The sequence below is a fragment of the Procambarus clarkii genome, chromosome 44, assembly GCF_040958095.1.
Source record: "Procambarus clarkii isolate CNS0578487 chromosome 44, FALCON_Pclarkii_2.0, whole genome shotgun sequence".
NCBI lineage: Eukaryota > Metazoa > Arthropoda > Malacostraca > Decapoda > Cambaridae > Procambarus > Procambarus clarkii.
In genome coordinates, this window is record NC_091193.1 from 15,264,998 (window position 1) to 15,289,726 (window position 24,729).

At 39.5% G+C, this 24,729-nt stretch overlaps 2 protein-coding genes across 4 annotated transcripts in view; both read right to left on the reverse strand.

The window, feature by feature from the left end:
- LOC123745281 (kinesin-like protein KIF3B) overlaps positions 1–6,617 on the reverse strand; it is a 30,924-nt gene extending 24,307 nt beyond the window's left edge. Inside the window, exons 1-5 of one of the 3 annotated variants that reach the window (XM_045725659.2) lie at positions 6,469–6,593; positions 4,854–4,972; positions 4,069–4,176; positions 1,973–2,097; positions 164–299 (exon numbers count right to left, since the gene is read on the reverse strand). In XM_045725659.2, coding sequence (XP_045581615.1) covers positions 164–299; positions 1,973–2,097; positions 4,069–4,176; positions 4,854–4,963 — 479 coding nt within the window. In that variant the 5' untranslated portion in view covers positions 4,964–4,972; positions 6,469–6,593. Of the gene's footprint in view, positions 1–163; positions 300–1,972; positions 2,098–4,068; positions 4,177–4,853; positions 4,973–5,507; positions 5,537–6,468 lie in introns of those variants that run through there. The other 2 variants (XM_069300658.1, XM_069300657.1) reach the window with 2 other exon arrangements.
- A 3,061-nt stretch (positions 6,618–9,678) lies between these two features.
- LOC123745282 (UTP--glucose-1-phosphate uridylyltransferase) lies at positions 9,679–24,354 on the reverse strand. Its single transcript, XM_045725661.2, has 12 exons — positions 23,995–24,354; positions 21,417–21,647; positions 20,473–20,655; positions 18,446–18,550; positions 17,841–17,941; positions 16,912–16,987; positions 16,220–16,366; positions 15,079–15,217; positions 14,036–14,173; positions 12,739–12,908; positions 11,843–11,941; positions 9,679–10,031 (listed from the first exon to the last, which is right to left on the reverse strand). The coding sequence occupies exons 1-12, from the start codon at positions 24,046–24,048 to the stop codon at positions 9,924–9,926; spliced, it is 1,551 nt and encodes a 516-aa protein (XP_045581617.2). The 5' UTR covers positions 24,049–24,354; the 3' UTR covers positions 9,679–9,923.
- Between the last annotated feature and the right edge of the window lie 375 nt (positions 24,355–24,729).

Here is a 24,729-nt window from a genome sequence, read left to right on the forward strand (position 1 = left end):
TGTAACACACTTCAGCCAAGGATGTTCACTAACTCTCTCACATTTAATTGATCTTCTCCATTTATTCAGCCAAAGAATGAATTACTTCTTAAAAGCATCCCCCCCCTGCTAACCCCCACTTTCCAATGCAAGAACAAAAATACATAATGATTAAAGAACTTGCCTAATTTCTTCCTGATAAATTTCCAGATATGAGGCACGTATGAGGTACTGCTGGTTGATGCTGCGAGCAATGTGATTGAATATGTGTTCAAAGGAATTTGGAATCACACCACGTTGGTCAGGATCATCTCGAATACCTGCGCAAAAAAAGTAAAAAATAATTTCCCTAGCATCATTTCAAGTAAGTATCTTTAATCCTGAATTAATAATTATGGTACTGAAAACCATTTTCAAATTAAGTTATGTACATCAGAAACTTTTAGAGAATTACCAAGTTGAGGAGATTTATTAAAGATGTAATCACTACAGCACCACACTCATAGGATCTCACAGTACAGGCATTGTACATAAACTACCTCTCTTACATAACACACCAAACCCAGACGACTGTAAACATCTTACAGCGACTGATAAAATCATCCACTACCTCACTGGCTACTCTACCAAGACACAATACTGTATTATCAGATGGTAGTGTACAAGAATCTTGGTGTGTACAACATACATTCTGTCTAAAGAGGGTAACAGCAAAAAAGCTGTTCTTCAGAAAGATAAATGGAAAATAAAACTTCTTTCATTTTCACCTTACGATCTTCCTTGCTTTAATTTTACAGTACGATATATTCAAAATGCATTATTTGTATATTATATTTCTGTGTATGTATGCATAAAGTTGTGTTTTATAATTTGCTTTATTTATACATTTCCTATCTAAACCCCCAAGCAATTGTCCACAATTTATAGTTTCACTTTATTAGTACATGGTCTTCTTCAGGATTTGCTTCCTCAAACGGAGCACAGATTGTTACTTAAGTACGTATCGGTCCAGTGCGGACAAAAACGTCATCGTAGCTTCATTTTCTGATATGTGGTTTGGATATCTTATCTTCGGATATGTTATTGTGATGTCTGCACATCATTTCAACATGCATAAATCTTTGGCATTTGGCATAAACTAGATCTTGGGAAATAGGGGTCTTGCCGATCACCTTACTAAGCTTGAATGTCTCTTGACGGGGATGAAAAGAATTAAGTATCAGCATGTACCAAGGTGTATGATTCTTTCTACCATTCTGACAACTGTCGGAATGGTGGAAAAGGATCAGTTGTCCGCAGGAGTTATAGACAACTGATGTGTCTATAATTCCTGCTGACTGAAGGTGTTGACATAATTCTTCCATACTATAATATGTTTATCCAGGACCAAAGCACAATTGCTTCTCATGATTCATTTTGAATGTGGGGTATATCAGCCTCTGCAACCAGAAATAAATGCAAAAGTCTTGTGTGTCTGTCACTGCTCACATTGTCACTGTTGTCACAACAGGCATTTCTCATATTGATTAGGCTTGCTGGTTTCCCCACATTGCAAGCCTTTATATCACTGCATGCTGAAGACTGGTAGTTATCATCAAAATTATACGTTTCAACTGGTTGTTAAACAAAACTCTTGCCCTTGTGGATTTGTTTACCCGCAAGGGCCATTTAAACCAGTTAAATACAGCTCTTGTGGATTTGTTCACAACCTTAACCTTTACTCCCAGGAGGTTAACTTCCTAGTCACACTACTCTGCCTACACCACACCTTAGTAAACACTGGTTTACATTGGGATCGCTGCTACTGTATCACATAACCTGGCCACTTAATCTGCAGTGCCCCATTTTTGCCTACAATTGCTCGTTGCCTTCCTTCTACCATTCATGCTGGCATGTTCAGAGAATAAATGTGTTAATGTAAGTTTTACTTGCCTTTCTATCTATATTTATTTTTAGTGATAATTTTGAGGGAAAAAAGATTATGATACCTCACCTTCCATTGTGTACGTCTTTCCAGTACCAGTTTGACCATAAGCAAAAATTGTTCCATTAAATCCACATAGAACGGAATCAATAAGAGGTCGGAATGTTTCATCGTAGAGTTCTTGTTGCTTGGAACTGGTTGGAGAAAAATATATACCTTTAGTGACAATGGTACCTTATATTCCAATGTAATTATTATAATATACTAGTACAGTACAGTACTATAAAACACACAGTATCTCAACTACACCACTACACTTTTATTTAATACAGTATAACAATATAACTGAAGTTGCAGTATCACAACCAATGATATTTTGAGGATGTCACAAGATCTTGTTAGAAACTCAGTGTGGGATACCATACCGAGGTCCTAACCTCAGTATGGTATCCCATACCATACTTGAGATAACCATATATCCCAAGTCTCAGCCTGCATTCTCACTGTGGCCTAGTTATTACACTAACTGTGGTGGAATTAAGGGAAAAGTTGGTATTTGCTATTTCTAGGTACAGTACCTTTTGTTTCTACTTTCCCTATGTTTTAGTCATTTTAGTTGTGTTCTTTTAATTTATGCATTTTATCTTTTAAGATTTTAATATTGGACAAAGCCCTTTTATTTACAGTATAATGTGTTGGCAATAATACTGTTTGGGTTCCAGAGAATCATGTTAGTTTGTCATGAAGCATGACAACCCGACTCCAGATCTTTCCGAGATGCTGCTGCAGTTGGGTTACTACCAGCTACTACTACTACTGTTAGTGGTGGAGGAAGGGAGGGAATTATCAGGAGATAGTGCCAGGCCATTATGACTATATAGCACTTGGAAAGGATCAGGATAAGGATTTGGGATGGGACAGGGACAAGGAATTGGGGTGGAAGAAAAACATGCACAAAAGTAGACGGTATCTACGGAGTAGATGAGGACTTAAGGGAGAATGTGTTTAGTACTAATATCATAAATGAGAAGGGCAAGAGTGCAGCATTTAAAGTCCATTTTATAAATGGAAAGATAGATGTGTTAGGAGCGAGATGTATCTTACGTAGAATGGTAAATGGAATAATAGTGAGAAATCAAAGTACGTAATGGGAGGCTTTGAGGTTCCTAGTTATTAGTATGTGAATATATAAAGTTTAAAAGAATAATGAGAAGGAAGGGATACTGTCACTTCGATCATATTGGAGAAATGACAGTATTAGTGCATTGGATTCCAATACTGTAATAAGTTGGATTGAATGTAAGACAAGCAGATACTGCATATATATTTCTAAAGGAGTATGTTCTAGTATGGAAAGTAAATGTTAAAAAAATCAGATGGAGGTGCTCTGATATCAGCTGAACTACTGTGTGGAGAAGCTACAAGATAATGGAAAAGTTATTGTTTTGTGGGATATGAATACTAGGGTGGGTAATAAATGTGAAGAAATTGTTGGAAAATGAAAAGTGCCAAGTGTAAATAGTTGGAAATTTCTTTGCCGACATGTGTTCAAAGAGGAATTTGTCAAATAATTTAATTGAGCATAGGAAATAGAAACATACACAGAGGCATACATATGGAATGAAATTAGAGTACGGAAAGGGGCCGAAATACTGTACTCAAGAGAACAGTACACATAAAGGAAACAAGGTTTTTGAGAAAATTGGTGGTTTTACAAATGTGGGATTTGAACAACAATGAAGGAGTATATGAGAGAGATGGCATAATTTAAATGGGTAAGTGAATGAAATGTTGAATGGAGGAATAGAAGATTACACAAAAGACTTGTGCAGTGATAGAGCCCCCTGGAAAAAGCTTCAGGATGTGGCCTCCACCCAGGAGAGAGCAAGGCTTCTGGGTAATAGATACTACAGTATATGTGCTATCTATATACAATGTACTGCATTAAAAATTATATTAAACTACAGGGACAAACTAGATAATTCCTCAGATCAGCCATTTAGACTTAATTCATAAACCCAGAAAACCATTTTAATTATGAAGCCACATAAAATGCCACAGCATTAAAGAGTAAAGAAAAAACATTTCTTGAATCTTTGCTACTGCAATAAGTTATGGTACATAAATGGCATTGCTGACAATCACATAAAAGATTAATTACTCACTTCCAGTCGTAAACTGCATCAAAAGTAAACGTCTTTTTAGGATCAGTGTCCGGTGCCTTGATGTTGCGGAGTTCAACCACACCCCGATCAACATCCATATCAACCACCCTGATGAGTAGATTTATTATAAAAAGTAGGGAATCTTGGGAAAAATAAAGTTATCAACAACAGTAAAAACTCATATTGCCCACTACTGGTTTTATGCAAGGATATGTTTCTGGATACCTCATGTTTAAGTGATTTGTGTTGCACAGTATTTTAAATAAAGTATTTCATGGGAAAATTTATGCTTGAGAAAGAAACTGCCATTCCTAAAGGTTTACGATCTTCTATGCCATCATAGGATAGCTTGACAAAATTTATACATCACTGAAGTAATGGACTATGATGTCCCTACAGTACCACCCAAAATTAATTTTCTTCAAAAATGACTAATCACAAATACACGCTTTTAAGAGCATCACTGACATTACAAATCTTAACAGCTAATGATATAAATATATTAACTCAATAGCTAAATAAAACATACACACAACTCAAACCATCAATGAGTAACATTGTTGGTATTGGTAACATTGGTTTCATTGGTAACATCACCAATGAAACTTGGGCCCTGTCCACCCAAACCAAGCTCTCATATATTACTACTTCATAGAAAAAACAATTGTAAAATTATGTAGCACAGGAGTGTCAGAATAGTTTGCTCATAAATGAGCTTTTCACAAGCTCATTTTTCTGAGCTTACAATCTGCCACTCCCAAAGGTAGCCGCCTAGGAAAAGTCACCTCTTGTGGCCATTGGCTGTCTCCTGCTCATTCATAGGCCGACATCGCACCACCACCTTCACCGCCTCTGCTGCACTCCCCTTCATCTTGGCCTCGGCACCTTGAACCATCCCTTCCACCTGCAAATCATAATATAAATTAAAATTTTAAGTTGTCTGACCAATTTGCTTTTGTTTTACAAAGATAGGTTCTCATTATTGGGATCAGGAATCCTGTTAGCCTTATAAAGGTCCCCCTAACCAATGGATGATCTTTTATAGGAAGCAACTCACAACAGTTGACTAACTCCTAGATATCTATTTATTACTAGGAGAACAGAGACATCAAATTTAGGGAAACATGCCCAAAAACTCAGATCCGAGAGGCTGTGATCAAGCCAACTGTGTTAGTCAATGCAAGAAAAGTTTCCATCAATTTGTATTTAATTTCTTAGCAATTTCACAGAATATCTATATTAATTGTATCACCACATTATCCTATTTAATAAAGCAACCAGTACCTAATTGTCATTTAAAATATGATACAAAGCAGAAGGAATAATTAAAACCAAATAAAAATAAAAATTGCATTTCTATGAAGGAAAAGACCTGCTTTTTTATCACTATCATTAAAAATCCCTTTAAACAAAATTTGTTCAGAATAAAATAACTGTACCTGTATTTGTCAATTTTCCAAGAGTATGTTCTCTTCCATTTCCTCTATTTTCATTAGTTATCTAAGATTTTTAAATAAAGTTCAGTTTTTGACCTTTCCAATGATATATAATTATATAATACACCACTTTCACTCCTGGTAAACTTACAGCTACTATAAACTCATTCTCTATAACTGTGTCTCCATAGCACTCTAAAAATGATATAATTTTGACTCCTGTGACAGGTGTAGCAAGCAATCCCGGCACAACCAAGGAGTAGAACAAACAAGATAACTCGGTCACCTGGTTGTACAACAAGATGACTCATACTGAGACCTGGCACATGACAGGTTTGAATTCTAAATGCATGAATCTGCACCTTACCCACTCAGTGGGAAAATCTGGTTGCTGTGTTATAAACAACATTCATTACGTATACTTTCCATTAAACATCTGCATAAATTTGGCACCAAAATTTTAAAAACATAATCACTTGTAACATTAATACACAGTTTTCTCACAATATACTAATAAGGGTTCTGTTGTCACTTATTTTGTTATATACCAGTTCATATATATAACTAAAATGCTTCCCTTGATGAATTTGTCAGTAGGAACTCTGTTGCCATTTATCTGGTATACTGGTATAAGTAGTATACCTCCTTTTGTGGATCTGTCAGAGTAAGGAGTAAAACCCATGACTCACTCGACTCTTAACTCAAAAAGGTGTTTCCAGAATCAATTTTCCGAATGTACAAGCTCCTCAAGACAGCTTAATAGACCCGTAACTTTACGGTTTATCTTAATAATACGAAATCATTGAGACCCAACGGAGACCCAAGCCCTCCAATGCCATGAGTCATAACCCAGAAGAGAAAACAGTTTTCTTGTTTACAACTTTCAATTCCGATTCTTTTCACGTTTGTCCAAAGATAAAGCCATAAATAAGCACAAAGACAGTAAGCTGCGGCGAGTTATTACCTTGATACTCAGGAAAATGGCATCATAACGAAGAAAAGGGCTACGTGGCTGCCCTATTTCCCATGAGAAACTGTCCTCTACTGCAGGCCTGGAATGTTTTGTTTTCGATCCATATGCAGACGACAGCCGCGAGGACCAGGGCTGCCAACCCTGCCTGTCACTCCTACTCTCTAATATTTTGATTTAGTAAGGTTATGTGGCTGCTTCTTTAAGTTACAATTGTTATTTTTGGTGTATATGTTGAGTGTTATTACAAAACGTGTTTGGGAACTGAAATTAAATAATATAAAGTTGTTATCTTTTTACGTGAATGGTAATAAGGAACCCAGCCCCGATAAATTGGTTCTTTTGTGTAAACAAATAAATATGTGCAAACATTATTGTTGCCTTGGCAGCGATAAGAAATATAATTAATTTAGTAATGATACTTTATTAGCTATAATTGGACATACAAATTATAGCACTAATAAATGCTATTTTTACTTGTATTAATTATTAAACTAACGCAGCACAGCAGCTGATGCTTATAAGGACACCTTTCCAATTACGTCCACCACTCCTTTTACAATCATCAGTCTAGTAACACCAAGTAACCTTTGGATTTGCTAAAAGAAATTATAGCCGTTTAAAATATCACGTGCGACAGAATTTGTGAACTGTATATTACAGGGATGCCACGCCTGTCATATACAGTTCACATATACATACAGGCTGTATTTATACAGTCCACAAATACATACAGGCTGTATTTATACAGTCCACAAATACATACAGGCTGTATTTATACAGTCTACAAGTACATACAGTTCACTATGTCATACAGGCTGACTAGCTGACAGCTAGTGTTGTCAGGGCAACCGCATCATCGTTGATACTCGTAAATTTTCTTATCTTGGCAACCAACTTACACACACACACACACACACACACACACACACACACACACACACACACACACACACACACACACACACACACACACACACACACACACACACTCTCTCTCTCTCTCTCTCTCTCTCTCTCTCTCTCTCTCTCTCTCTCTCTCTCTCTCTCTCTCTCTCTCTCTCTCTCTCTCTCTCTCTCTCTCTCTCTCTCTCTCTCTCTCTCTCTTTCTAAGAGAGAAATATATGTAGTAGACATAATACACACACACACACACACACACACACACACACACACACACACACACACACACACACACACACACACACACACACACACACACACACACACACACGGCCCCAGCATGGAGTTCATATCTAGTCAAGCTTAAGACTAAACTGGAAAAGGTTCAAAGGTTTGCCACCAGACTAGTACCCGAACTGAGGAGTGTGAGCTACGAGGAAAGACTACGGGAATTAACCTCACGTCACTGGGAGACAGAAGAGTTAGAGGGATCACCACACATATAAGATTCTCAGAGGAATTGATAGGGTAGATAAAGAGAGACTTTTTAACACAAGGGGCACACGCACTAGGGGACACAGGTGGAAATAGAGTGCCCAAATGAGCCATAGAGACGTTAGAAAGATTTTTTTCAGTGTCAGAGTAGTAGACTAATGGAATGCATTAGGAATTAAGCGATGTGGTGGAGGCTGACTCCATACACAGCTTCAAGTGTAGATATGATAGCGCCCAGTAGGCTCAGGAATCTGCACATTAGTTGATTGACCGTTGAGAGGCGGGACCAAACAGCCATAGCTCAACCGCCGCAAGCACAACTAGGTAAGTACACACACACACACATACCAAAGAGCCCCGCAAGCACAACTAGGTAAGTACAACTAGGTAAGTACACACACACACACACACACATACCAAAGAGCCTGAGCTCAACCCCCGCAAGCATAACTAGGTGAGTACACACACACACAAGGCCTCGCAGCTGAGTGGACAGCGCTCGGGGGCCGTAGTCCTAAGGGTCCGGGTTCTATTCCCGGCGGAGGCAGAAACAAATGGGCAGAGTTTCTTTCACCCTAATGCCCTGTTCACCTAGCAGTAAATATTCAAACAGCAACTTCCTGTGAATGTGTGTGCATGTGTTAGAGAGAAATATATGTAGTTGCCATAATAAAGGACAAATAAATTGGTTAGAGAGGAGGTGTCCAAGAGCTAATAGCTCGATTCTGCACGCACAAATAGTTAATACACACACACACACACACACACATACACACACACACACACACACACACACACACACACACACACACACACTCACACACACAGGCGGGACCAAAGAGCGGGACCAAAGAGCCAAAGCTCAACCCCCGCAAGCACAATTAGGTGAGTACACACACACACACACACACACACACACACACACACACACACACACACACACACACACACACACACACACACACACACACACACACACAAAAGTGTTAGATCAAAGATGCTGACATACAACCTGTTTCTCATGTTCTTTACCTGGTAATTAATACTAAGTTAAAGGACTAACTCTCCAAAGTTCACTTAACACTTTTAGTTGACCTTAAGTTTAAATTTGCATCCTCAGAAGCAGAATTAAATAACGTAAATACAAAGACCAAATATAGGCCACATAGAATCCATGCAGTAGCAAGTTGATGTAGGAGAGAGGTGTTTAATGTGAAGTACTGAGGCTACGTCCTATCACCTATTGTCATCATAACAAGAAACTGCAAGGCAGCAATTAATTAATACACATTCTCTCGGTAAGATAAAAAAAAAACAATTATTATTATTACAATTTCAAATTGTGATTCTTTTTACATTTCTCACAAGGAAGAAATAGTCAATAAGCTGCAGCTATCTATTACCTTGATATTGAAGAAATTGGTCTCTTTAAAGAGAGACCATTTTAGGCTCTAGAGAGGCTCATTTAGGCTTTAGAGAGCCAGAAGACTTTCTAAAGAGAGCCTTTTTTTGGATATTATCTAATATTGTAAAATTAGATTAGCTGTGGAGGTGTCACCAATTAAGGGTGAGTATAGGTAGTCTTTAAGCAGTGCACAAAATGTTTGGTGTAACACAAGTTACTTCAGCAGTGATAGGAGCAAATTATCCAGCAATATCAGGCTATACCATTTATCCTCTTGCAAAATAAAATTTTTGTTCCACTTGGTGTTCATCTATACTGTATAGTAATATATCTGGCGTGCATATAAACCATTTGGAGTTAAATTTACATACAAAGATAAAGAAAGGACATTAATAAACAGCTTTTATTAGATATTTCTTTATAAATTTGTTATCCTAAGCGAGAATTTAATCAGCTAGTTGATTAGTTTGGTGTTGGGCTTATGACCTATATCAACCTGTGAAGGGCTCTTTAGGTGTCCAAGACTGACCGACTGGAGAGTATGCTTGAGTCCTGAATATAGTTCAGAATTAAAGTAAATTCTCAGAGTATACACACCGAGAAATGGGGTACACCTTCCGGTGTTTATATCTCTGTATGCTACCAGTTAGTGGTCCAAAATCCGAAGGTTACCCGATACGATTTTGTTCTCCAGTATGGCACCTGTGGGTATGTCAATACGGTCTCCATGGTTGGCGATAATGATGACGGTCCCCTGTAGGATATCAGAGTATTATACATATATACATATAATTCATGTTTATATGTATATATATATAATGGCATTGGTAAACATTAGAAAGGGGTTAGCTACAAAGATACATGCGCATTCTTAATGAAGACACTGAGACTAATAGATGCAGGTCCCGTCTCATATAGGTCTTAAAGATTCTAGAACATTGGCGGGCAAACAGAAGCCTCAAGATTTCCCGAAACGCAATACATGTTAGCGGCTTCTCGAAAATATACGTGCATCCGACTTATTACCATATATCCATGTTAATTATATACTGCAGCTATCCACTGTACTAATAAGTTCAAGTTCAAGTATGTTTATTGAGACAAGAAAGAAATACATCTCAATGGGATAGAGTAGCTTAGGCTATTTCTATTCCCCTGGGTACTAAAATGAATGTATTTGAATGTGCATTCCTAAATATTTACAAAACTCAATGTATTTTCTTGAAATCAATAACTAAATAAAAATCAATATTAGTCGGAAGAATTTGAAAACAGAAAGAGGCAAACAGGAATTAAAGTAGATCCATTTATCACAAAGAAATGTGTCAAAGATGACAAAGAAAAACAAACTTTAGTCCAGCGCATGTTGTTACTTGAGACTACAAGAATCTCTACAAGTATCTCTGGCATTTCAACCTTACGGTCACATAATTTGTAAAGTGTGAACAAAGACTTGGTCGCACACTACTCACTAGACTCTAGTCTAGATTACAGTAATACATCTCAGAATGTGAACATTTGTGTTTAAAACATAGCTCTAAATTAATGTACATAAAGTTATGCACCACTTTATTGTTAATTATAAAGTCTGAATTGCTTGCTCTGAATCAACATTTTGATTATAGATCAAGGAAATTATGTAGAAAAATGATAGGGGTTTGTAAATCATAGCCTAGTCTCTGCTTCTTTATATGTGTGCTGTAATACTTCTATTAACTTTAGACTCCAATATAACATAACAACAAGAACATAAGAATAAAGGTAACTGCAGAAGGCCTATTGGCCCATATGAGGCAGCTCCTGTTTATAAATACCCAATACTACTCATTCACATGTCCAACTCACGCTATCAAAATGCTATTAGGTGATATAATGATTAGAAAGTTTGATAAGCGGAGTGGTTATTATGCTGGTCTCATATTGCAGGACTCACTTCGAATTCGATCTCCGTTGAGGAGGATATTATTTCTAATTCAGTTTGAAGCTATGTTTGTGAGTGCGTGCTTCTTACACAATTTAGCTCCACAAAGTATAGACGAAAGCGCGCGGCTAGCTATGCAGCCCTTTCTCAGAGTAAATCCATTAGATCAAGACACCAAACCTCCCGTCAAATCACTTGGATAGTTATCTAGGTATTTGTGATGGTCCGAACGCATATTGCGGTTGCAATAATAGTCTTCTTGTAAACTGACAAGTGAACCTTTGTCCTACCAAAGAATATTCTTAAGTTATAATTTAATTATATTATAAGTCACTGGTTTAAAACAAAATTTATATGCTGAACATGTTTTCTATCTGAAGAAACGTTAGATAAGTTCTATCCACCTTTGGTGAACAAGCTTCAGGAATCAGTATATAAAGTTGTTGGTTTAAGAACGACGACGATCCTAAGCTCGGAAGCTTAGGTTGATTAGAAGCTCCTCGCCTACCCGGAACGGCGATACGGGATTGGATCCCCCCTACAGCTTTTGAGAGACGGGACCAAAGAACCAAAGCTCAACCTCCGGCAAGCACAACTAGGTGAATACAGAACATATTTTCCTCTCCCCGCCCACCCTTCCCCACCTTCAGGACGACCCCCTTGCCGAAGGTAACGTCACCGGAGACGGTCAGGTGGTCCAGCTCCAGCATGTCTGGGATGGAGGAGAACCGCCCCAGGAAGTCCTGCAGGAAACAATATTATAAATGCCGGTGGAGAAAAACGGACAGTGGAATATACAGATCACAGTGTGTGTGTTTGCTGGCACAGGAGATGAAAATTATAATGTAAAACTGTTTCAGAAATATATTTTTATACAAATCTAAAATACTATGAGAGACATGATTCAAAATGATAAAACTGAATCAAGAAAAAGTAAACAACTCACTCCAGCTCTTTTCTCCTCCCCCCTTGTAAATCCATCCAAGCTCCTGTCTTACCTGCTCTTATTACCACGCTTTACCGTCGTCTTTACTCCCACCAATTACCTTCACCTCATTTGTTGTTCCAGATTTAGCTACTCAGAACGGGCTAGAGTGAGCCCGTAATTGAGTTAGGCTATTCGCGATAACTTTGTTACTGTCCTCCACCGTTGTTGTTGTTTTAGATTCAGCAACTCGGAACAAAATGTTCCAAGTAGCACGGGCTTAGCTGGCACAGGAGAGAGGCTATAACTTTTTGTCCTCCACTTGTTGTTGTTTTAGATTTAGCTACTCAGAACGAAGTGTCCATGTAGCATGGGCTATGGTGAGCCCGTAATGTCCTCCACTTCTTTCCTCGTCCTTTTTATCCAGCCTCTTACTTCTCCCCACAACCTTCTTAATCCTCTCCGTTCCTCAATTCTTCTTAACTCTATTCCTAACCAAATACTTTACCTATCCCTGAATATCGTATCACTCCACTCCTTCTGTGGTCCACCGTCATGCTTCTCCCACCCCTTGGTCCACTACCTCCACCCTCAGTAACCCCGACACCACCTGACCTTCACTCTGGTGAAGTGTGAGCCCAGCTTGACCAAGGGCGTGGTATCGAACATGCGGAGCGGCGACATGGTGAGTGCTCCCTGCTGCAGGCGATACAAGTTGCTCATTACCAGCAGCAGATCGTCTGTCTTCTTCACCGGCAGGAAGCGAGAGCGGGGCACGTTGATTCCTGTGGTAGGAGAAGTTAGGGGAAAAAGGATCGAAGGCTTTGTGGGATTGAGAACTTATAGGACATTATAGTGTTCCATATTTATTAAAAATCGAGTGTGTAATGTGGTCAGAGGTTTGGGTGGTTCTGGCTGAGTTAGAACAATTATTTGGGAGGATCAAATACTAAGTAACCACAACTATACCACGAACACGGAGGTCAGAAAGCAACTGTACTGTATATAAGCTGGGCTAACACTTCACTAACCAAGATGTTATAAACTCAGAAGAGTATACCTGGTGTGAGGAAAGGACAAGAGAAGTATAAAAAGAATAAATGACAAATCTCTAGACTTCAAGCCACTAGTTCATTCATTCTGACGAGTGGTAAGAACTGACTAAACTTCCAGTCACAAACACTAAAACCTCCATCACAAAATAACAAAATGAAAGTAGCCCCCGTCCTAACAACTTTCCCCGCCATACTGCAATAACTAACATACTTTCAAAAGGGCAAAACATTTCCTAATACTCATACTTATAAAACTAATACCACACCGATATATACCAGGATATGCCTAGAATGTATTGTCAGTTACAGGCGACAATTTGTCCTAAATTCGTGTGCGAAATTTGTGAAAAAGAAGAAAGCCTATTTCCTTGAACATTGTATTGTAAATTGTTACATAATGACTATTTTCCACTCCCCCTGGGTTAGCATATACTTGACATTATATATTATCTGCATAATGGATCAATTAATTACATACGTGGTCAGGAATCAAAATTAGTTTGCAATACAATAATTATGCAATATATATTATATGTAATTGTAAGTCGAGCTGGTAAATTACTTAAATAACTTACGGTTGACTGCATAATAATTCAATATTCAACTTTGTTCTTAAACAGCTCTCTAAAACACCTTTCCATGAATAACATACGCTAATGTATTTTTCGCTAATTAACACTTTAACATTGATTCAACGTTGATTAAACGTTACGTTTAGATACTGACCCCACTGGGAGTGGTCACATGTTAGGCAAACAAAGTTACTTTGTCTAACCCTATATGAAAGACAAACGTAAAATGCACATTAGGCTGGTTAGAACTGTAAACACCTGTCTGCGGTAGGAGCATGAACTAACCCAGAGCGCCTGAGAAGCACTTCACGGCGGCGCCGACGGCCTGCTCCAGCTGGATGATGTTGAGGCCGTTGTCAAGCGTCTTGTTGTTGACGATCACTTCCATGTCCAGCGTCCCGCCCTCCAGCACCTCCTTTATCGCTGGCCGCACAGGAAGAGACACGGAGATCATCTTCATATGCAGGTGTAATGGCGGAAAAATTCTTATGGGTTGTAGTTGGTAATTATATGAATCCTAGTGAGAATGAAAATGGTTTCACAGTTTCTGCGGTAGGAAGAATGTTATACTTATCGGTATGCTTAGGGGGGCCTTCTCGCCATGCCCTGTGACTGAGGGGATTGGTGTCCTGAAGGTACATAAACACCCTATACCCCCTCCGAAGTGGCAAGGGGAGTTAGAGGACAACAATAGTTTAACGCCGAGACAAACTGTAGGAGAAGCCTAGTTACCTTATTTATGCTCATTATTTAAAATGTATTTGTGATTCGTGTTGGTGCTTCTTATCTCCCACTGGGGTTATGTCAAAAGAAGCCAAATGGCTTAGGTTAAATCTGTAAGATAATACATTATAGATAATATTACATTTCAGCAATTATAAAACGCTTATGGTTATTTAACAAGAGCAGTTTACTGAGATCGTTCTTACTCCTGACGCCGTTTCAATTGAAAAAATGTGACACAGGTATATAACTGTGTGAAGAGAAGAGGTCCGCATTGTGGTTGCCGAGTGCTGAGGCGCTAGAGACAGTCACGAAGGCTTTATTGATAGTAGTAAGCCTTCGAAGTCGAAGAATGCGTCTTAAAGAACGTGGTAACGTACCACTGTCCTGAGAACAAACATTTGCAGCAGTTGATGAATTATTTTTGTATTTCTATTTCTACTTTTTCCCACGGAATAGGTATGGAGTGCGTGATAGACACATAAATATAATATAACTGAACCGATTATCTGACCGTGTAATCCTTCCACCACCGCCCACGGCACTAACATGGGGATCATAATAAACTAATGAAGCGCAGTTCTCTCTCCCACCCATCCACTTACCACTCAGTTTAATCCAAAGGTTGTTGGTGTTGAAGATCTTGAAGGTTTTGACGGATTTGAAGTCGTCGATGTGTTCCTTGGGCACCTGAGCTATCTCCAGCAGCCTCATCTGGTTCTCGTACCTGATAAGTGTGCCTCCCTGTAGGGGAGGAATACAAAAAAATTAAAAGATGTATTGATCGCTAATCCGATGAAAGTTATATCCCATGTCTTAATTTTGTGTAATCGTCACAATACTCACAACTCGGCACGATTCCAATCTTTTTCTCGGCTTTCATGTATTAAATATGTAACACCAGGGCTCACTAAACTTATCCTTACATTCTTTAAGAACCCCGGCAAATACTTCGTCTGCACTGGGAACTTGGTGGACTTAAATTTGTTTGTTTCATTAACAGCTGCATCCTTAATAAAAATTAAACTATTCTACTTGTCCTTCTCAACACATAGACTGTTTAACTACAGGTAAAATATTATGGTGTTCTGTAGTAAATACAGAGCCAGAGAATTTATTTAGAATATCGTCCATCTCTTTGTTATTATCAGGTACTTGATATATCTGATTTTTCAATGTTAGAAATATGAGAGAACAAATATCAGCATTTGTCTTTACCTGTACTGCTATGCATACTTCGTAATTTTTTATTTTTTAGCTGTTCTCGCTACTTGATAAATTATTAATTTGGGTAAACTTCACCATTCATGAAGGCTTCAGAACTAATATATATATACACAAACATGACTGACCTCAATAAGACATTCAAGATGTTGAATAGATTAGAGAACGTAAACCCAAGCCACTTCTTCGAGAGGTCCAATATAACTCAGAAAATATAACAATTTCAAGATTGCCAAGCCCTATAGTCGAACAAAAGTCAGAAAGATCTTCTCCCGAAGAGTATTAAAGTCAAGGAACAATCTACCCGCCTGAGCCGACCTCGCTAGGACAACGATCTTGTTTAATACACAGAAGTCAGTGGCTATATATACATATATATTCACTTTAAGTTCAAGTATGTTTATTGAGACAAGAAAGAAATACATATCAAAGGGATAGGCTATTTAATAGCTTAGGCTATTTCTACCCCCCAAATATTCACTTTAATTATTAAAGCCGTGCTTGGACCTGGCGTGGCCTCACCTTGACATCAGCTCTGGTCTTGTCGGTGACCTCCATGAGGAACGGACAGTGGTCCGAGGGCTGGCCCCCCAGCAGGAAGTTCAGAATGCCAAGATCGACGGTGGCGCCCAGGTTGTCGATGTTGCTGAGGAACACGTACTCCTTCCCCTGGAGGAGAGCAGTCGGCGTCACGCACCAGTGTTCGCGGCACAACCTCATCCAATATTTTGTTGATATGGGTGAGGGAGTGGAATTAAGTACGAGGGAATTATCAGGGGGGGAAAGCGCCAAGCCATTACGACTATATAGCATTTGGAAGGGGTCAAGATAAGGATTTGGGATGGGACGGGGGGAAGGAATGGTGCCCAACCACTTGGACGTTTGGGGGGGGATTGAACGCCGACCTGCATGACGCGAGGCCGTCGCTCTACCGTCTAGCCCAAGTGGTTGGGCGAATTATGTACTAAACTAGCATCGCATGGGACAAGAGGCCTAGCGTGGTGCTCCACAATTTTTAGCTTCAAATTATACGAAATGTTATACTAAAACTGGCAGTGTTTTGTATTTCCCTCAAGCCTGATGTCACACCCACCTGAGATGGCGTTGAACGTTACCTTTATGTCGGTCATATAAGACGTGTCCGAGCCTGAATAAACTCATTAGTGCCTAGTCACTTTACCTGGCGCTCATGGTGACTGTCTGGTCCACCTTACCTGGCTGATAAACCAGTCCAATAAACCGCAGCTGCGGAAGGATTGATAGAAGTCCCCGTGACCTGGTGGATACCACCTGAATAGGATGAATATATATATATATATATATATATATATATATATATATATATATATATATATATATATATATATATATATATATATATATATATATATATATATATATATATATATATATATATGTCGTACCTAGTAGCCAGAACGCACTTCTCAGCCTACTATGCAAGGCCCGATTTGCCTAATAAGCCAAGTTTTCATGAATTAATATATTTTCTATAATTTTTTTCTTATGAAATGATAAAGCTACCCATTTCATTATGTATGAGGTCAATTTTTTTATTGGAGTTAAAATTAACGTAGATATATGACCGAACCTAACCAACCCTACCTAACCTAACCTATCTCTATCTCTATAGGTTAGGTTAGGTTAGGTAGCTGAAAAAGTTAGGTTAGGTTAGGTTAAGTAGGTTAGGTAGTCGAAAAACAATTAATTCATGAAAACTTGGCTTATTAGGCAAATTGGGCCTTGCATAGTAGGCTGAGAAGTGCGTTCTGGCTACTAGGTACGACATATATATATATATTAAATAAATATAAAATAAATAAATACTTATGAAGTACGAAGGTCTAATTATTATGCATTTTCTGCCATGAAAATGTTCTAAGTCTTCACCTATATGCATGATCGCTAAACACTCACCTTCTTGAGAGAGAGAAAGAGAGAGAGAGAGAGAGAGAGAGAGAGAGAGAGAGAGAGAGAGAGAGAGAGAGAGAGAGAGAGAGAGATACAGACAGAGAGAGACAGAGAGATAGAGAGAGAGAGATACAGAGACAGAGAGACAGAGACAGAGACAGAGAGAGGAAGAGACAGAGACACACACACACACACACAAGACACAGGGACCCACCCCTCGAGGTTGTCGTCAGCGCCGCAGGTCTTCGGGACCGGCATGAGGGACTCCTTGTTGATCCTCGGGTAGCGAGACTGGTTGAAGGTGTGCGTCTCCACCTGCACAACAACACAAGTCACTAAAACCATTTACTTACAGAAGCAGATCTACGTGGGGTCTGTATTTATGTAACAAAGCTGAAATAAGTGAAGGACATGTAATACAGGAAAACAGTATTCTGAGTATTCGTATTCTGAGATATAATGACTCTAATCAAACTTGAGATTTTCAAGAAAACTTTGTATTTAAGAAACATCGACTCCTATATCAATTTTTTTTATGGAATCCCTCATACTTGGGAAAAGGCAATCCCGTCTAGCCTGAAATGGTCAAAGATTACATGGAATTTTACGAAGATTAACTCTATTTTACACATAACCTCTTTGGAAACAACGAACCTCATCCGGGGAATGAATCCTTCATACACTGGAAACTACGATACGGATGAAATCCCCGACTCTAATCTACACTCCTCTGATCTTTTGTAAATAATAACCATATATATAACAAGGGGGAATCATGGCCCTTGGGAAACACTGAGCCGTCATCTGACCTTGACTGACCTGAAATCCTTGGTATTTCCGGATGACCTTCTGGGTTTCCTCGTCGGTGTTGAAGGAGTTCATAAGAACGAGCGGGACCTGGCAGCTGTAGGTCTTGTTGAGGTGCTGTAGAGAGTGATAAGTGCGAACAACGAGAAAATTTGATTCCGGGAATATAGGCAAATAGCACTCAGAGATACAGGTAGACAGAGACGCAGAGATACAGGTAGACAGAGACACAGAAATACAGGTAGGCAGAGACACAGCCCGGATACAGGTAAACAGAAACACAGGGATATAGGTAGACAAGCACAGGGATACAGGTAAACAGAAACAGCCGAGATACAGGTAGACAGAAACACAGGGATACAGGTAGACAAGCACAGGGATACAGGTAAACAGAGACACAAGGATACAAAATATGAAGAACGAAGTCACGGGTTTCTCATTGTCGGGGAAAAAGGGAACCTGTTAGACGCACCGAGGTCCCCTACTCACCAAAGCTTGTAAACAACTAACTTTCTCTACGATGCAACCCACAGAGTTGCCAAACTCCCAGATCATTGTTTACTGCTTGGTGAATAGAGGCACCCTGACGAAAGGAAAGGTTTCCAAACGTTTTCTCCTGCCCGGAAATCGAACCCAAGCCCATTCGGTTGTGAGCCGATTATGTTGACCACGGCGAAAAATTATCCCATTCATGCATGTCATTCTAGGCTAAGGAAAACAGGTAGTTAGGAAAACAGACATTATTCGAACATTTAGGAAAACTCTAGAGAACATTTAGAGAACACAAGAACAACATTTAATGAAAACAATAACATTTTGAACAAAATATCAGCATGAGTTCAGAAACGGGCAGATCCTGCCACAAAAATCGGATTATGCCCAATGGCCTAAGCGATTGGGCATCATTCCGTCACTCTGTTCTCATATCCTTGTTCTTGAGTATTCTCATATCCAACCATGGGCATAGTAATTCAAGGACATAGTGATACATTTACTGTATATCTCTGTGTCCATGTAAATGAACATAGAGATATAGGAACAAGGAAACGATGTTATTGCAGGCGAGGAGTCACAATAACGTTGCTAAAGTATGATGACCAGACCACACACTAGAAGGTGAAGGGACGACGACGTTTCGGTCCGTCCTAGACCATTCTCAAGTCGATTGTGAGAATGGTCCACGACGGACCGAAACGTCGTCGTACCTTCACCGTCTAGTGTGTGGTCTGGTCATCAATCGATGTTATTGTTCTGCAGGAACATATACATATATGGACTTAGCAATTGAGGAATACTGCATACACTAATTCAAGGGCACAACGGTGCAGGTATACAGCGATACAGGGACTCTCTAATACATGGATACAGTGATACGTGAACACATTGACACGGGAATCACTGATAAAGGCATATTGGAACTCTGTAATATAAAAACAGTGTGATTGAAGAACACTGTAATACAGTGTCACAAGATTCATGGAAAATGCGATACGGATATGAAGTGATACAGGAAAACTGATACAGTTCAAGGAGATACATGAATACAGTGGTAAAGAAACACAGTGGTCTCACAGAGACGGAACCAAAGAGCCAGAGCTCAACCCCCCACGCAAGCACAAATAGGTGAGTACAGTATATCAGGGAAAGTAGTGATACATAACTAAAATTATGAAACTATACAATGAACAAGTGTACAGTAATACAGGGACACAACAATACAAAAACAAAATGATACAGCGATACAGGAACAGATACAATGACAGTGAATTAGAGCAAAGGAATACGTGAGCTCCGGAAAGAAAATTTATAAGGATACTAAACAAAAATTTCCAGAAAGTGTTTAAACTAAAGTCTGAGCAGCTGTGAGAGGTGAAGGGAGGAGAACAGCCTCGAGTGAGTGACAAAGCCGCTTGGAAGTTACGACAGATGATGTGACGAAACAATCCTATCGGAACACAATTGGACTGTTTTCAACTGTGTTGTCCCACACAATTGCCTCAGCTCCCTACAACCGGGAGCCTTGTCGTAACCCCACCCACCTCGATGTGCTGCACGGTCAGGTCCAGGAAGGTCAGGTCTGAGCGGACGGGGATGATGGATTTTGGTCCCTGGCAGCCCATGGAGGTGCCCAAGCCACCGTTGAGTTTGACCACCACCAGCTTCTCCAGCATGGACCTCACAGCGCTCACCTCAGGGCCCTGGAGCTCAGAGTACTCCCGGACCTGAAAACGAGTAATTAGAGCCGCTCTTTGTACTTGATTAAATATTTTTGTAATAACAATTGATGTTTTTAATTTAAAAAGTAACAAATAACGTGCATGTACACCACTATTTATTTCCTTATTGAATTGTTTCTCCAATATTGTTTAACATTAACAACTATAAACACATAAAACATTATATTAAAGCAAGTTTTTTCTTCTGTTCGATGACACTTCTCGAGAGAACACTGCTTCAGGAAAGAGAACATCGGGCAAAGTGATGACCTGCATATTAGAAACAGTTAATGACAGCAGCTTCACCTGCTGTTGAGCAGTCTGCCAACACTTGTGTCTCTACAACAACGAGGGAAGACGAGGAAAAAAAGATAAGAGTTGAATAAAGGTGATGAAGTAAAATATAAAATATTGTTTTAATATATCAAATAAACTTTGATCCAACAGTTTTTGTTTACTTTTTTTCATCCCAAGGAATACTCTGTCATCACCACCACCACAACCTCCCGTGTCACTACAAGCACTAGCACCACCACAATCACCAGCACCACCACAACCTCCCGTGTCACTACAAGCACTAGCACCACCACAATCACCAGCACCACCACAACCTCCCGTGTCACCACAACCACCGCACCACCACTACCACCAGCACCACCACAACCACCAGCATCACGGGTGGTAGTGGTGCTACCTTTAACACCACCACAACCATTCTGAGCTTCGTCCCAATCACCAATCCATTCACCATCCCAACTTAAACTCACTGATCCTTCTTGCAATTTTTCGATCCTCTCCCACTCGACGGAGGGCGCGGACTCGTTGATGAAGCGCGCGAAGAGGTTCTCGAAGCTGCCAAGATCCCTTTCAACGGCCTCCTTCAGGTGCCTGGGACACGTCTGCAGCTGCTTCTGCAGCTCGTGGGCCAGCTGTGTCTGTGCATCCCGTTTGGTCAGGTTCTTGAACTCGAAGGATGTCTTCCGCTGGAGACCGAAGACCTGACGAAGGGAAAGAAAGGTAATTATCAGAAGACAGCAAAATCATTATGAGGGACAAGGAGTTAGGATACGGGGACAGACTCGGAGAAAGGATATGAGGAGGAAGTGGAGGAACGGGGCTAAATCACTTGGGCTATCAGGGACTCTAATAGTCCAAGTGATGTCTTTAAAGCCGACCAGTTCAGGAAGTTAGGTATGGCGGCGGAGTGGTCATCGGGTAATTTGCTGGAACACATTGTTTATACTTGGTACCATGTGTGGTATCAGTCGTGTGAGTGTGTGTGTGTGTGATTGTTTGCACTATGGCAGTTTGACGAAGGTTATATATATATATATATATATATATATATATATATATATATATATATATATATATATATATATATATATATATATATATATATATATATATATATATATATATATATATATATTGGTGTATACTGGCAGCAGGTTTTCTTTCAAACATGTTTCATTGAATATGACCGCATATTCTGTATTTATTATTTTCTGGTTTAGGGCTTCTATCCCTCTAACTATTTTCTTAGCATCAGGGCTTAATTGGAATAGGAGTTCTCCAAAACTCATTTTCGTACTTTTAAGGTGAAGAAAAGAAGTGATTTACTATAGAGTGTATTACACTTATTTGTATAATTTGCACGACGTTTCGAACCTCCATGGTTCATTCTCAAGTGAACAGATCTTACAATACTAGTTGATTTTATACCCGCATTAGGTCAGGTGATAATACAATGAAGGTGAAAAACATGGGGGGATACATAAGGGATAAACATAGGGGCTGCAGAAGGCTTATTGGCCCATACGAGGCATCTCCTATCTAAACACAAAGATTAATCCAGTGTAATTGGCCTGTTATGTTGGACATTGTCTTCTGTGTTGGCATCGATATGTTCTTGTCATATATATATATATATATATATATATATATATATATATATATATATATATATATATATATATTATTTATTTATTAATTTCTCATTTACATTGATACATCAAGATAATGTAATTTTTTGGGGGGAAATAACAATAGTGTTAATAACAACAATGTTTTTAATAATAAGACGGTTGAACGGCCTTGAATGACGGAGATAACTCAGGTGCCTTCCACTACATTCTTGTTTCAAGCTGTCATGGAAACCTTATCAGTTCAAGAGCTTGTGGTTGAGAAGCCTCGACACACGTCTATATTGCCTCTTCCTGGTATCTCTCTGTCTGCCTCTCTCTCTCTCTCTCTCTCTGTCTGCCTCTCTCTCTCTCTCTCTCTCTCTGTCTGCCTCTCTCTCTCTCTCTCTCTCTCTCTCTCTCTCTCTCTCTCTCTCTCTCTCTCTCTCTCTCTCTCTCTCTCTCTCTCTCTCTCTCTCTCTCTCTCTCTCTCTCTCTCTCTCTCTCTCTTTAACTTTATTAGAAATTACATATACTTTGAAATGAACGACTTCAGTGATTCTTATGTTCTATGGACGTTAGCTAAAAAAAACGAATTTTTATATCAAGGGAGAAATATATTGAATTTGTGTATCTTATTTTCCCCTGAAAAAAGTTTCGAAGGTTATCGTGTTTCAAGACATTATCACGGAAATGATCCTGTATTGCCTTGATAATGTGTTGAAACACGAAAACGTTCGGAACTTTCGTTTAATTTTCCTAGTGGAAAACTTACACATAACCGATTTACGTGTTTTTGTGATTATTCTGCATATAAGGCCAGATGTTTGGGGCTAGCCGCACTCAAAATTGCACTGTGGTTCCTGTGGGGTCTGGTCCACTTGATGGAGTCGGGGTTGGCTTTAGTGAAACGAGTTCCACTTGACATGGTGTCAGTTAGAGCCCCACAACGATTCATGGAATATATTAATTGGGAGGGAGAGAGAGAGAGAGAGAGAGAGAGAGAGAGAGAGAGAGAGAGAGAGAGAGAGAGAGAGAGAGAGAGAGAGAGAGAGAGAGAGACAGGAGGGGGAGAGAGAGAGAGAGAGAGAGAGAGAGAGAGAGAGAGAGAGAGAGAGAGAGAGAGAGAGAGAGAGAGAGAGAGACTAAAAGATTAACTAATATTATATACAAACAAATCTCTCATACAAACAGGAGAATTTTAAAATCCAAAAATTATTCTGAAAATGATTCAAAATATAACACCGGGAAGATTAATCGCAAAATATTTATGCAAGCCTGAGAGTATGCATACGTATGTATGCATAAGTAAGCCGAAATTTCTGTGGAATAGTCTCCCAAATACTAACCACTAAATATGGTAAGTGAGAGAAAGCTTAAACGTAAATATAGAGGGAAGAAAAAGGGTGATATTCTCACCAAGGACCGTCAAGTTCCACACCTCATTGTAGCGGTCGAAGTTACGAGGGAGAGAGGTGGGGAGGGCGCTCATCATAGGTGAAGCCGAAGCTGCCGTCGGCGCTCACTTCAGCTGGTGGTGGTGGTGAGAACAGCAGTGGCCAAGAGGGACAACACTGATGCCGATTTTCGGAATAGCTATGGTGGTTGTTTCAATGGTAGCGGATAAGTCGTGATGAGTAATAGGGAAAGGAGCACCGCGAGGAGAGGAACTGGGTGGAAGAGAAGTAGTCGTGGGTTCCAGACAGCAGTAGCAGCAGCAACAACAGCCGGAATAAGGAACAGGAGGAGAGTCTGTATCAACAACAGAAGAGAGGAAACACTGGCCCATGCCTCATGCATGGGGGTCACCACCTCAACATGATGCTTCTTATCTTATCTTGCTGATTATTTAGGACGTTATATAATTGTCTCCCTTCTCATTATAGAGAAGGATAATTTATGTAAATATTCGTGGTTTTTATCATTGAGTTCTTGTTAATGAGTTTGGTTTCTTCAACTTTAAGTCGACTGTACTAGAACCGCTTCCATGGGTTCTATAAAATTTTTGCTTATGAATTGATCAATAGGGCCTTCATTACCTCTCTTCTTAACTACATCTACTTATCTGGCACAACAAAAATTAACGTCAAGTCTCATTGGGAATTTAGCATCCGTCTGTGACCCATCGGTCTGGTTCCTCTTATGCCAATCACGCATAACTATACAACTAACTATA

Coding starts and splice junctions, on each gene's coding strand:
- LOC123745282 (XM_045725661.2), bottom strand. CDS start 24,048: ATGATGAGCGCCCTCCCCACCTCTCTCCCTCGTAACTTCGACCGCTAC. Junction 17,942..18,445: donor GGAAATACCAAGGATTTCAG/GTCAGTCAAGGT, acceptor GTTGTTGTGCAG/GTGGAGACGCACACCTTCAA. Junction 16,367..16,911: donor TGGACTGGTTTATCAGCCAG/GTAAGGTGGACC, acceptor GCTCTCCTCCAG/GGGAAGGAGTACGTGTTCCT.